At 33.9% G+C, this 15,625-nt stretch overlaps 1 protein-coding gene across 1 annotated transcript; it reads right to left on the reverse strand.

The window, feature by feature from the left end:
- Positions 1-10,300: 10,300 nt before the first annotated feature.
- On the reverse strand, positions 10,301-12,927 carry LOC127867422 (uncharacterized). The gene is made up of 2 exons (XM_052408563.1): positions 11,265-12,927; positions 10,301-10,771 (listed from the first exon to the last, which is right to left on the reverse strand). Exons 1-2 carry the CDS (start codon positions 12,890-12,892, stop codon positions 10,753-10,755), a joined length of 1,647 nt encoding a protein of 548 aa, XP_052264523.1. The 5' UTR covers positions 12,893-12,927; the 3' UTR covers positions 10,301-10,752.
- Between the last annotated feature and the right edge of the window lie 2,698 nt (positions 12,928-15,625).

The following is a 15,625-nucleotide window of genomic DNA, read 5'->3' on the forward strand; positions in this document are numbered from 1 at the left end:
CGGCGTCAAAAAGCGCGTAAAATTTCACCGAATTCCAGTTATAAAGCGCTATTTCGTGTCAAATACACGGGTAGGGGGGAATGTTTCGGTAATAATTTTGTTAATAACACGGGTAAATACCGGTGAAGTGTTAATTTATTGCAAATACCACCATTACACGTAATAACGGGTTCGATTTCGGTAAGCGCGCAAGCGTTTGAGAGCGTGTTTAATGTACCGATTTACCCGTTATAAATAGCTGATGTTCTCTTTAATCGTATATTTTTTGCATTTGCAGAATAACTAAATGGCATCAACCTCGAGTCATTCAAGCGGACTTATTGTTTATGTAAAACAATCATTATTATCGAGGCGTATTCTCGACCTCGAAAATCCCCGTTTACACACAGTTTGGCTAGAAGTTAAATTACATAATTTCAATACTCTGATTTGTTGCTTTTACCGGCCGCCTAATTCTGATGTTACTTTTTGGAATGATTTTGAAATCATGATTGATAAAGCGCTTGATTTAAACAAGAACGTCATCATGCTTGGGGACATAAACGAAGACCAATTTAAACCCAATGCTCGCCTCTCTCAATCAGTTTCCCTGTATAATATGCACAACGTTATCGCTCAAGCGACAAGGGTCACCGCAAATACTGCTACACTAATTGATCCGATATTGATCTCGGATACCGTTTCATGCTTGAACAGTGAAGTAATAGTTATCCCTCAAACTGTTAGTGACCATCATGCTACTGCCATTCATGTTTCAATTCCTTTAATAAACAGCAAACCGATTCAACGAAACATTTGGTTGTATAAATATGCCGATTTCGATCGACTAAACAATCTTATTACAGGTACAAACTGGGAATTTATCCATGATTCTAATGTTAATGAAGCAACTGTTATGTTTACGAACAAACTTATCGAACTGATGAAACTTTGCATTCCAAACAAACTTGTCACAGTGCGCCCTAATGACAAACCATGGTATGATTCTTCTATTAGAACAATGGCTCGTAAACGAGATAGACAAAAACACATATCCATAGACAATCCTACTTCTGCTAACTGGAACAAATATAAACAATTTCGAAATAAGGTTAATAACATGATAAAACATGCGAAAGAACAGTTTTATTCGAACCTAGAAACATCTCTTGATGAACTAAATACTTCAAATCCAAAAAAATATTGGAAAACACTAAAGCAACTAATAAAAACAAATTCTCATCCGAATTCGATACCACCTTTACAGTCAACGGACTCTGACGGCAATCTTATTGTACATTTGTCAGATACCGACAAGTCAAACTGTTTAAACAGATACTTTGCCTCTATTGCGTCGTTGAATGACTCAACCGGTGTTCTTCCACAATTCTCAGATATCTCTAACGCAAAATTATATAACCTGTCCATATCAGAATCGGAAATTATAGATGTTATTAAATGCTTAATGACCAATAAAGCCGTCGGTGGTGACCTTATAAGTCACATTGTCCTTAAAAAAACGTGCAATTCTATTGCTAAGCCTTTGTGTATCCTCTTTAACAAATCACTTTACGAAAGTACATATCCTGCCCAATGGAAAGAAGCGATTGTAATGCCTCTATTTAAAAAGGGAGAACCGAATAATCCTTCCAACTACCGTCCTATCTCATTGTTAAGTTGCGTAGGCAAGCTGATGGAGAGGATAGTTTATAAACATTTATACAACCACCTTCTTGCTAACAAACTTATATACTCCAACCAGTCGGGCTTCTTAAAAGGTCACTCCACAGTCGCTCAATTAATCGACATTTTTGATCAAATAACGAAAGGTATTGATGAAAAGAAACTCACATGCATGGTTTTCTGTGATATTTCTAAAGCGTTCGACCGCGTCTGGCACACAGGACTACTCTTCAAACTTAAACAAAATGGATTTGATGGTAATTTACTTAATTGGATAAAAAGTTATCTAGGGAGTCGCACTCAAAAAGTCGTGGTTGGAGCATCAATATCTCAAACGTTAGAGCTTAATGCCGGTGTTCCACAGGGATCTGTTCTAGGCCCATTATTTTTTCTTGTTTATGTAAACGACATAGTCAAGCACCTTCAATGTACTGCCCGCCTTTTTGCCGATGACACTTCCCTCTCATGTACTACCTCAAATATATATAACATTGAAATTGTTCTGAACCGTGACCTACAAGTTATAAGTAACTGGGCAAAACAATGGCTTGTAGATTTTAATCCACATAAAACCGTGGCTATGTTGTTTTCATCACACCATGCTGTTCCCCAACCACATGTTTTATTTAATAATGTACCGGTCAATTTTGTAGAAAACCACAAACACCTCGGTCTTACACTCAGTTCAAACGGCAAATGGCACGAGCATATCACTAATATAGTAAAATCGTCATCGAAAATACTTGGAATTATGCGAAAAATTAAATACACGGTCTCAAGAAAAACATTAAATCAAATTTATATTTCCCACCTACGACCACTACTTGAGTGTGCATGTGTCGTTTGGGACGGATGTGCTCTTTACGAAAAAGAAATGTTAAATAAAATACAAAATGAAGCGGCAAGAATAGTCACAGGTCTCACAAAATCTGTTTCTTTGTCTAACTTGTATTCAGAAATCAACTGGCATAGTTTAGCCGAGCGTAGGAAGTATCTAAAACTTATACATATGTACAAAATTCACAATGGTTTATGTCCAGACTACTTACAAAATTTACTACCAGCAACTGTCTATCAACAATCTGCTAGGAACCTGAGGAACGCAAATGATTATGTAATCGTTACTAGAAGGACGGAACTTTACTCACGCTCATTTATCCCGTCGGCTATCGATCTATGGAACAACTTACCTCGCGACATAAGACTGTTAGATTCTCTATCAAGATTCAAAATTAAATTGAAACAATTATTTCTCCCAAATGTCGAAACTCCTTTATATTTTCATACTGGTGATAGAAAATCGTCCATTTTACATGCTCGACTAAGGAATAACTGTAGCGATTTGAAATTGCACTTGTTCATCAATCACTTAGAACCTTCACCTTTATGCGTATGTGGAGAAGTTGAATCAGTGTATCATTTCTTTTTTATTTGTCCACGCTTTTCTGAACAACGTACTACTCTTTTTGAAACCCTACACGCAATTGAACAAATAAATTGCAATACAATGCTTTTTGGTAATGACATGTTAGATAATGACACCAACTGCTTCATATTTAAAAATGTTCAGATATTTATTAAGACGACAAAGCGTTTTTCATAATGTTGTTGTAGCGCATAGTTATGTTTATTCTTCTGGACAGGACTTCACAATCTCAAGGTTGTACTGTATGTTTTATTTCCAATGCTTTACAAACCATGATTTTCTTTTGTATTTTACTTGCGCACTTGTATTTTGCTCTCTTAATACAAATGTAATCTTGACCATGTAACTTACAGCTTTACAAAATCACGCTATCGTCACGAATATATGCAATGTAAATAACACAACAGGGAAAGACCACCAATAATGTTGTTAGAACTTTAGGTCCTACCCTTTTTTCAAAACAGTTGTATTTCTATATATGTTCTGTAGTTGTGTAACTATTTTGGAAATAAAATATGTTTAAAAAAAAAAAAAACCTTTACAAGTGTAATATGGTGTTAAACAAGTCCATAAGATCATCCGGAATATCGCGTAAATCTATATGCAGTCTATGGGCAAAGAAGCCATTTTGGTGTTAGCTTGTCTAGGTTTTCTTCCCGCTGAGCCACATGATATAGTGGGCGGAGCGATCACTGATAAGGCGTCATGTTTATTACGGTGTTAAACAAGCAATGACTTGGCGCACTCGCCAGTCTCGCTGTAGCAACTCATTGCGCGGGCTGATTATGTGAACGCGCTCATTGTGTCACACCGGTCTCACTAATAACGTAGTGACGTCACCATCTATGTATAGAATGGAACGCGCTTAGTATATTCTATTTATGTTTCAAATAAATATTTAGATCATTTCCGTTAAAAATGGACACAGTATTTTAAACAAATAATCTTAGTTAAGCTCACAAAATCATGTCAAGGTTGTGACAATAAGCTATTCTAATTAAAGTACTGTAGCAAGTCTATTTTCTACTATTACAGTATTATGTATTTCATATATAATAATATTTAACATTGTTTTTGGCCATATATCATGTTCAACCAAAGTAATTAATCGATTGAGGTTGCACATTTATTTTATTCTTCAGACATTTCTTTTTCTCCTTACATCAACTGTTTCTAAAATTCACGGTAATCCAATAATTAATTGTGTCTACCTTATTAATAGCTTGTTTTCAGTGTGATCCCAGTCTGTTATCATTCCCTTGCCGAACCACGACGTTTCGTGTATCTGGCATTTGTTAGAAAAACATTTGTCTTACACAAAGCCTCTATTGGAGATAATAGCGACAATTTTTTTGTGGACAATTAGCGAACACGTATTTTCGTGAACGATTTTGTCTTACGTGTTGTTAAAATTGTTACCTTGATTTAATCAACGTCATAATTTCCTTTCAAAGAAATTCGGCATTAATTCGGGTAATATTTGTCACATAGAATTTTTTATTTTCAATACAAGTTAAACTCGCAGGTTTACGACACAAATTCTCAATATGATTTATAGATGGTCGCTTAGCGACCGTCTAAGGTGGTTAGTCTAAAATTCAGGTCTTAGCTACTAGGAGCCCAATACCCGCTTACTACGCGTATCCGCGCGAGAAAGAGTTGTATAATTTATGCAAGAGGTTTGAGTTCTCCAATTATATTCATTCACAAATGGAAACATGATATAAATATCGTGTTAAATGCAATAGTTTCGAACGGTGCTTTTATAGAAAAGAATCAATAAACAATGATCGTATTGTACGTGTCGCGGAGGAGATTGTTTATGAATGAATAAAATAGTCCACTTTCTGCAGCGTCTTCATGACGTAGTATTTTTGCTCAGTCCATTCATAATATGAGGCTTTCAATAGATGCGCCTGTCGATAAACAAAGGAAAGTCCAAGGGCTATAACAACGCAACAGGTAACGCTCTCACATACACCTCAATCCGAAGTACAGGTCGTATATTGAGGCTATTAATAGATTCGGGAAAAAGTTAAAGCTTATTTATATTCTCAATTTATAAAACGTTGAACATAAGTTCAACAATAACTTCAGCGATATGATAGACAAAACCGAAAAAATGTTTCATAATCGCTAAACCCGAATATAACAAACAATTTATAATAATGATACGAATGACCTGTTTCGTAACCTCGTTCATGCTACTACAGCGGATATTTCTGGAAAACGTTCTTTGGTTCTCAACAGATAGCGGCGATCTTTTGTATTTACGGGTGCTAGCAACGCGATAGTAGAAGGTTAGTAGAAGGTTTAGCATGTTTATATTCACAGTTCTCAATACATAGACACTTGGATATGAGTTCATCAATTACTACAGGCATACTATAGGCAACCTCGAAAATGCTTTATAATCGCTAAAACCGAAACCAACTAAATATATTATATTATATATATTTATAACAATAAATATCTCTTAAAAATGTAGTCGGCGTATACGCTGACTTTGAAATAAAGTTTGCAATTTACTTTTCTAAATAAATAAATACAATTAAACAAAAGTTAAACTATTGTGTTGTGTTTTATACTTGTAAGTTGCATATTCACCGCATGAAATGTGTGTTAGCATTGTCAAACCACACATTAGTGTGAGTAGATAAAAAATATACTACGGGAGAGCACTTCATATGTGTCCTCATATGCCTTGTTATGAGTATCTTTCTTCACTATCGAAATATATCGTATGTTGATATTTGATTTAAACGCAGTTTTCGTTCGACACATTAAAATCACACGTCAATAACGCCGTCATGCGAAAATGGGTCTTATGCGTTTCGGCAAGCGTTTGTTAAACCCAACATGTGCTTTTGCGCAGTCAGGCCATAGGCGATGCTGTTCGCTATAAAATCACTCAATATGTTATAGTTCTCCTTACCAGAAGGAGAGGTAGCTGAGTGGGCTATTTATATGATGGGCGCATATGGAATAAGACCCATTTTCGCATGACGAGGGTCATTACAAATCTCATTGCGAATTGAAAATGCCACATTTAAGAACAATGCTTTTTGATACAAAATTGAATTAAAAATAGCAAACTTGTTAATAATTGCAGCCTATCCACACATTAAGGAATGATTTCCAGACGTGCTGACCAAGTACGGCAAACATTGTGGTATGATAATTAAACGATTTTCTCTTATCGTGACACTATACTATTTCGCTAATGATTGTTTTCTCATCTTGGAGGCGAAAGTGAAATTCTGCGAGATGGATTGTAACGTGTAATTGTAACAGGGCCACAATTTGTGTCGTTTGAGCATACAGAGAGTAGTCCGGAATTCCTTACACTGAACAGTGCTACATCCTTTGAATTGAGCACATACGCAGTGATGTAACAAAAATTCAGAGGTTGTATCTCGAATCAGCTTATTTTATATTCGAAAATATTCATGCGTGTCTGTTAGCGTTATGTTAAAGTCACTAAGATAAAAACTGAGTAAAACAGCTACTCCTAAAAGCGCATTAGTGCTCTATACCTATGTTTATGTCAGCGTTGTTGACACCGTGTGAACTGCTCGGGTAACAAGTAAAGCATAAACAGCAATGTTTATATACTTTTATTCCTCCATATACAAGGTACGAAGATTATTGTATATTTTGAATTTGTATATGGTGTCAAAAATCAAAAGTTTTGTACACTGAACTTTCATTGTGAATTTATATTCTTGGTGAGATAGTTATTTGAAAAAATATTCCTTTAATATGATGGTGACTGCAAATTTTCTTTATATTAAGTTCTCAGTACCATTTTCATCATACTTTCTATGCTTTCAGAACGTCCAAAAAGCATGTTGTTTTTATTGTGTCTAAGTTATTTCTATGAAAAAATAAGGATGATAAAAAGTGCACACAAAACTCGACCGACTGAATGGCGTGTGTTCATTTCAAACTTGCGATTGATTTTGAAAAATGAATTGCATGTTAAATTATGCAATAGCGAACATCTTCAGTGCCTTCAGCGCTTTGATTTTACGAAAAGAGAAGTATATAATGTGTTATGACAGGTTATGTAATTCTCCTTCTTGGTACTCCTTCCCTAATTAAAAATTGTGCAGTTAAAGTAAACCATTACTTAAATCGTGAACAAACAGAAAATTAATTTATTACACAGTGGCAATCGCTTGTAGGGTCCATTACTTCGTTTGCAGGGAGATTCCATCCGGCCGCCCGTTTTACCTGCGGCATAACAAATGCCTTTCACCGCATTCATATAACGCAAACTGTTAGGCAAGACCTTGTAATGTGGTTAACATTTTTGAGCTAATACCATTGAGTGTCAATTTTCCATGACATTTTCCTTGCGGTCATATGTAAGTTGGTTTCTAGGGTAAATCGTGTGAACGTTACGTCGGTGTATACATACATGGATTTACTAAGTCTATTTACTCCTAAATTAAGTTGGTTCTATGCTAAAGCTAAGTTGGCAATGCAAGCTGAAGCAATCTATTAATTTGCTATCCACGTTACCAAGGCTTTTCTGGATATTTGACTTTCAAGAGTAATTTAATTTTTTTGATTGCTCTTGGGGAGGTTGGTACATTATAATTTTGAGTAGAATACTTTTTCAAGTATGTTACACACTTGTCGCGAACTGCGATTAATTATACCTTGGGCGTGGATGCTGGATCTGATATTGTTCGAGAGAGAGTTTGTTGGGTTTAAGATTAAATTTGCTCTGTTTCTAGCGAGATGACATTTTCGGCTGTTTATGTTGTGAATGTTGATAAGTGTGGGTCTGTTTTCACTCGGGTGTAAACTAATTCACATGTCATTGCTTAGATTTCTCAAAAACTGTTATACTTTGTTGAAACGCCAGGCTGCAATCGAAAGGGCAAATTGTTGACGCATTGTTTTACACCTGTTCAAAGATCGCCTTATTTTTGTCACAAGCAACAATGGCCTGGGGGTTTATTCGACTCGTCACGGTGTCAGATTATAATCATTGCTTGTACAAGAAAATATCTTTTTCTTAAAAATTACCATTCTCCTATAGAATGCGCTTGCAAAGTACAGTTGCTCCACCAACCAGTTTATTATTAAACCTGGAATACATCTTGGTATAGCGCATGCTCTTAGATATTGTCCACAATGTCTAATTGTAGAAATCACATGTGTCATTGAAAACGAATTTCATGTATTTCTCAATTAATCTTATGAAACGGAAACATTATCTACACTTGTATAAAATTGCATTATTTATATATACCGGTATCTTAATGCAAAAAGTATTAACAAAAACATAAATATTCGTTAATATGCGTATCTTTCAAGACAGAAGCCATACCGTACGAGAAAAACTTGTATGTGTCTAATCGCTGGTTAAACGATTCTTTATGGAACGCCTTCACTGTCTTATAATACTAAAACTTGTGATATTACGTCAATCTGACTGTGTATGAATGCCTGTAACCATTATATATTTGCATAATCACAATATATAAATACATAATTTGAATATATACAGATAAAGCATTAATGTATAAAGACATAATTTCTTATATATAGATAAAATGTAAAGATCTACAGATACGAATGTATTATACACAGATAATCTTCCATTGTATTAAGGCATTACTGCTTTATATGAAGGCAAAATATCTTTATATGAACATAAATCGTTATGTAATAATGATAACGAATATTTTCTCATTATATATAGGCATAACTTGTTTATAGAAAGGCAAAATACCTTTATATAAACATAAATCGTAATTATATAAACCCATATCGTCTTTATATGCAGATAAAATTTGAAAAATACGTTAAAAATCTTAAATTAATTTATGTAAATATGTTATTTCAACACGTAAAGATAAATTTATAGTACAGAAAGATTTTAATGTTTTGTATGATCATAAATAGTTGTTTTAGTAAGATAATTACGTTATTACATAAATACATACAAAGTTAAGATGCTTATGAACATCGAAATAAATTACATTAATACCTAATTTCGTAAGCAATATATATAATCTAAATGATTTAAAGATAACATTAAAAATATACGAAGCTTTTATTACACACGGGAGAAATTTTTTTTTGCATTATTTCACAACAATGGATACAGTCCTACTCGGTTACTCCTTTTTCCATCGATTCAACAAGATCAGGGCTAATCTATTTAACTGTTCAGGGGTCATTATCAAAGTGGTGTGAAGCGCTGATCACTGTTGGAAGTGATAACATGAGGGGATTTATTGACCATATCTAATTACAAGATACTGGTGTAGAATGCTGAGAATTCAGAGGGTTAAACATTGCTCACACACTAAATGAATAAGATTGTAGAAAAATACAGGGACATGCATTTTAACCCATATATGCCTAGCGTCTAGAAAAAAGGCTTTGGCAAACGGCGTAGACCCAGATGAGACGCCGCATGATGCAGCGTCTCATCAGGGTCTGAGCTGTTTGCTGAAAAGAATTTCAGTAAGAAATATTCTAAATATAGAAATAAATATACTAGACATCCCTAATTTTGTAAATGGATTGATCCAATTTAGAAGGATGGGAGAGTCCACTAGGCATTAATGGGTTAATAGGTATCAAAGAGTTAATATTAATTAACTAAAGCACAGTTTAATAAAGAGCATCGTGGTTGTATTTGAATGATGGATTAAAATAATAAGAACAGATAAGAACTTGTACATAGTTTATTACTGAATTGAACAACATATTAATTAATGTTAATTAAACTATGTTATGGCAAGTATATAATGCGAAGAGTATGTAATTATCTCAGAGAATACTGAGTAATTATAATTGTGTTATATAAAATTATACTGCAGATATTTTCCATTACACATAATTATCAAATTGTTCAGAAGTAAACAATTGAATATTCCTTATGTTTTCAATGTACATCTATTAACCCATTTATGCCTAGTTGACTATCCCATCCTTCTAAATAATTGGATCAATGTATTTCCGAAATTAGGGATGTCTACTTTATTTATTTCTATAATTATATAGAATATTTTTTTACAGAAATTCCTGAAGCAAACAGCGCAGACCCTGATGAGATGCCACATCATGCGGCGTCTCATCTGGGTCTACGCTGTTTGCCAAGGCCTTTTTTCTAGACGCTAGGCATAAATGGGTTAATGTTCATATAAACAAGTTGAAATAACATAAAAAGTATGCCACATAAACTTTATAGAATTCTTGTCAATTTATAATAATAGAATGATAAGCTGCTATATACATGTATATTTTGTATTGTCATGATTGTAACCCAAACTTTTCTAGCAAGGAAATTTAATGGAAAAAACATTAATTTTTACACCAAATACCAACTTCACCTTTGTAATTCACATAACAATTGTTCACATAATAAACATTCCGGGTAACTATGTTACTAATCAGTAAGTTAAAAAACAAATTTGTTAACAATCAACTTTACAGGAATTATCAACATGAGTATCCAGCATGATATTTGCTAGTGGAGTGTTGAACTGGACTTAAATTATATAATTAAATGAATTAATTAGATGTAGTCGCCTGTGGTTGATAAATATTAAATACAAAAATGTCTCAACTTAAAGATCAACATGAATTTTGCATTGATCTACTTCAAACATATTTTCCATCTGTGTACTGGTTCATCAATCATCATAATTCTTTCTGAAAAACAAGGACATTAATTTATTGTTTGAAATTCTTCTCTGTAAAATGACAGCATGCTTGTATTTGTGTACACTTATCTTTTTTTATATGTAACCACTTACACACATAAATTGTACATCTATTCAGATTCAAGACATAATTTCCAACACTATGTAGGCAAGCTAAATTAAGTCAGTCGAAAGGTTGCGCCGCTACGGTACCTGATCAATTAGATTTTATTAATGATTAATACTAACGATAACTAACATTATGTATAAACTTATTGATATCACATGGGTTCAAACCCTTACAACTTCCTACACAATCAAAATAAAACATTATGTATATCAGAATTAAAGTAAAATGTAATTATGCAGCATAAGGCTACAAAATTTGAAAGCAACACTTTTGCTATTGTCGCCATATATGGTATTTCCATTGTTTTCATTATAGTCAAGGACTTTCGAGAAATTTCGGGAAATATCTTTCTGTAAATAATGTGTTGTTTTACCTTGGAGTTGATTGTGCCTGTGGCCGTAGTTTGCGCCTTCGTCCTTTTTGTGGTGTTTCCTCTGGTTTCCGTTTTCCTTTCTTCCTCAGCCTGAGCGCCAGTTCTCCTGGATCTGTAACCACACATTCCCCAATACGGTTGATATGTGAATCTGGACCTAGATCGAATTCTATCTCTCCTTTCTCTGTTTTAGTAAGACTACCACATAGCAGAAAATTTGGCATTTGTTTCGAATGGTCCCCAGCGGTCAAGTAATAGTCTATGAGACACTGGACATTCTTGGACATTTTTTCGATTGTACTTATTGGGGGCATCCAAAGCTGTGGATTTCTGTAATCTTCCAATGACCTTGCATTAACTGGCAATATTGACATTTGATGTATTTCATCAAAACTGAAGTCGTCCGCGTTTAGCTTCTTTGCGCAATACAAGTACTTTATAAGTTCCGTGTATATGTCTGGGTTCAGCTTTACGTGTATGGTGCAGTCAGAGGGGTGTTCAAAGTCAAACAGTGACGATCGCAAGTGGGGGTATTGCAGGAAGACCTCAACTGTTTTTGTATGTGAAATTCCATGCAACTTTGGAAGGAAGTCATTGCCAGCCATACTGAGAACAAGGGCTAATTTCATTCCAATGTTCTTGTCATTCCATTTTTCCTCCAATGCGGTCAATATGTCTGTCACATGGTATGTGTCATAGAGACCGACTGGCTTCTGAAGTATAACAAAGACACTATTTTTGAACTTTCCGTCTGATGTACGGGGCCAACCATGTGACAAAGCAAACATGTGGATAACAACCGCATCAATATCCCCAGATGTGACGATGCTAACACAGGCGTTTCCATCTAACAAACGATCCTGGTATTCAGTCAGCCAATCAACTTGGGACATTTCGGCCTCCCCTTTAGTTTGTTTAATATATGTAAGGATGTCAATGTCTGGCTCTTTGTCTGCATACATCTTGGCACATATTGGATGAGCATATCTCGGGCAACAGCAGCATTTAGGATGTTCTGGGCATGAGCAATTTGACATGTGTAATTCGCTGTCTATGCTGATGGTGATAGGTTTCTGTACTTTAATTTTGTGTATATTTCTAGCCAAGTATGTGCTGATGAGACTTTTTCCCTGTGGTGTTGTGACAATTGAATTTTTGTGGAACGTTTCTGAGGACAGCATTTCTTCTGAAGTTTTAAGATGGGTGACACTGTATGCTTTTTTTGAAACTCTTTGTGATCTTGTTGCAGCCTTGAAATCATCAGGAGTAAACTGATATTTTTCTTCACAGATTGCTAACTCCTGCACATTTGGCAATTGCAGTTGCGTTTTCTTGATGACACCGTTTTCAATATACTTTAAATACTGTTGACCAGACGATGCATTTGTTTTAAATTTCACCCCAGCAAATTCAATTGTTGCATGTGATGCAGTCTCCATTACTGGTTTTGGAATGCTTCTTTTTGAAAGGAAAATGAGATTGTGTTCTTCCAAAATGTTGTTGTTTTCTTCATTGGTGTTGCTAATTGCCTCATGTACTGTCTTCACCAAGGCATTCTTCATACCGGATGATTTCAAAACTTTTGGTTTCGTACAGTCTGGTTTGACAATTGCCTGGCAAGCATTCATCTCTGAACTAAGACAATCGAACCGCTGTAGCTGTTTTTTAACAGTCTTCTTTTTGACATCTTCTCGCCTGTCGCGATCTGTTTTGGTTTCAGTATCAACTTTCGCAAACATTCGCCTGATAGTTACTCCTTTTGTTGATTTCACTTTTTGCAAAAGCTGTTTCGGTCCAGCTACATCATTTACACATAAGTGCTTTATAAGTATATATTCAAAATATGTATTTACATATTGTTATTATGCATATACATAATGGTTTCAGGCATTCATATAAAGATCTTTTGCCTTCATATAAAGAAGTAATGCCTTTATATAATGGAATATTATCTGTATATAATACATTCGTATCTGTATATGTTTACATTTTATCTATATATAAGAAAATTATATCTTTATATATTTATGCTTTATAAGTATATATTTGAATAATGTATTTATATATTGTGATTATGCATATGTATAATGGTTACAGGCATTCATGCACAGTCAGATTGACGTAATATCACAAGTATTAGTATAATAAGACAGTCAAGGCGTTCCATATTTCTTGGTATTAAAGGTCCGAGTTAAACAGTGTGTAATCACTGGTTGAGCGATTATGGTGCTTACATGGTCATGTTGTAAAAAGTGTGACTTCACTGTGTAAGCAAGTTAAAAAGCCACGTCACAGGTTACCAATAGTTTGTCGTTCAACTCGTGACTTTCGTACTATACCGCACCAGAATTTGTGGGGGATACATTTGTGAACTTTATTGTGGCGGAAAATTCTGTTTGCCGGGGGATTGGAGGGGCATGCGTACTTATTCTACAACTTTTATCTCTACAAGCTAACCTTAGCGACAATGATCAACACATTGGCTCGGATTGACTCTGGGCTTCAGGCGTAGTATATCAACCTAATTTAAAGGTTAATATGGAACGCCTTGACTGTCTTATTATACTAATACTTGTGATATTACGTCAATCTGACTGTGCATGAATGCCTGTAACCATTATACATATGCATAATCACAATATATAAATACATTATTCAAATATATACTTATAAAGCATAAATATATAAAGATATAATTTTCTTATATATAGATATATAATCTTCCATTATATAAAGGCATTAATTCTTTATATGAAGGCAAAAGATCTTTATATGAATGCCTGTAACCATTATATATATTCATAATCACAATATATAAATACATAATTTCAATATATACAGGTAAAGCATTAATATATAATGATATAATTCTCTTATATATAGATATATTATCTTCCAATATATAAAGGCATTACTTCTTTATATGAAGGCAAAAGATCTTTATATGAACATAAGTTAGTATTATGCTACCACGGATTACTCCGTTAACAAACACATTCAACACGAAATTTCATGATAGTTGTTTTGTCATTTACACCCAAGCAATTAAAGTCGTACAGTGACATAAGTGATATGATGTCCGGTGTTATCTTCTCTTGTCTGAAGCGCCGTATCACTCCTTCTTCCACTCCAATTCGCTCAAGTATCAAATCCATATCCATTGTTGTGAAATAATGCAAAAAAAAAATTCTCCCGTGTGTAATAAAAGCTTCGTATATTTTTAATGTTATCTTTAAATCATTTAGATTATATATATTGCTTACGAAATTAGGTATTAATGTAATTTATTTCGATGTTCATAAGCATCTTAACTTTGTATGGATTTATGTAATAACGTAATTATCTTAATAAAACAACTATTTATGATCATACAAAACATTAAAATCTTTCTGTACTATAAATTTATCTTTACGTGTTGAAATAACATATTTACATAAATTAATTTAAGATTTTTAACGTATTTTTCAAATTTTATCTGCATATAAAGACGATATGGGTTTATATAATTACGATTTATGTTTATATAAAGGTATTTTGCCTTTCTATAAACAAGTTATGCCTATATATAATGAGAAAATATTCGTTATCATTATTACATAACGATTTATGTTCATATAAAGATATTTTGCCTTCATGTAAAGCAGTAATGCCTTTATACAATGGAAGATTATCTGTGTATAATACATTCGTATCTGTATATTTTTACATTTTATCTATATATAAGAAATTATGTCTTTATACATTAATGCTTTATCTGTATATATTCAAATTATGTATTTATATATTGTGATTATGCAAATATATAATTGTTAAAGGCATTCATACACAGTCAGATTGACGTAATATCACAAGTTTTAGTATTATAAGACAGTGAAGGCGTTCCATAGGTTAAGCTTTAAAAATAGTAGCAATGCCGCAGGGGAAAAAACTTGTATAGCGCTTATTGGTATTAAATGTCCGAGATAAAAAGTGTGTACTGGTCAAGTGACCATTGGTATTAAATGTCCGTGGTATTAAATGTCCGAGTTGTGTCCAAGTTAAAAAGTGTGTAATGGTCAAGTGACCATTGGTATTAAATGTTCGTGGTATTAAATGTCTGAGTTTAAAAGTGTGTAATGGTCAAGTGACCATTGGTATTAAATGTCCGAGTTAAAAAGTGTGTAATCGTCAACTGACCATTGGTAAAGTGTGTAATGGTCAAATGACCATTGGTATTAAATGTCCGAGTTAAAAAGTGTGTAATGGTCAAGTGACCATTGATATAAAAAGTGGTATGATCGCAAGTGTAGCGATCAAGAAAAAGTGTGATAAGTAAAAGTGTGATCGCAGGTGTACGTGTAGCGATCAAGTAAAGTGTGATC

This window comes from Dreissena polymorpha, chromosome 1 (genome assembly GCF_020536995.1).
Source record: "Dreissena polymorpha isolate Duluth1 chromosome 1, UMN_Dpol_1.0, whole genome shotgun sequence".
NCBI lineage: Eukaryota > Metazoa > Mollusca > Bivalvia > Myida > Dreissenidae > Dreissena > Dreissena polymorpha.

Coding starts and splice junctions, on each gene's coding strand:
- LOC127867422 (XM_052408563.1), bottom strand. CDS start 12,892: ATGAATGCTTGCCAGGCAATTGTCAAACCAGACTGTACGAAACCAAAA.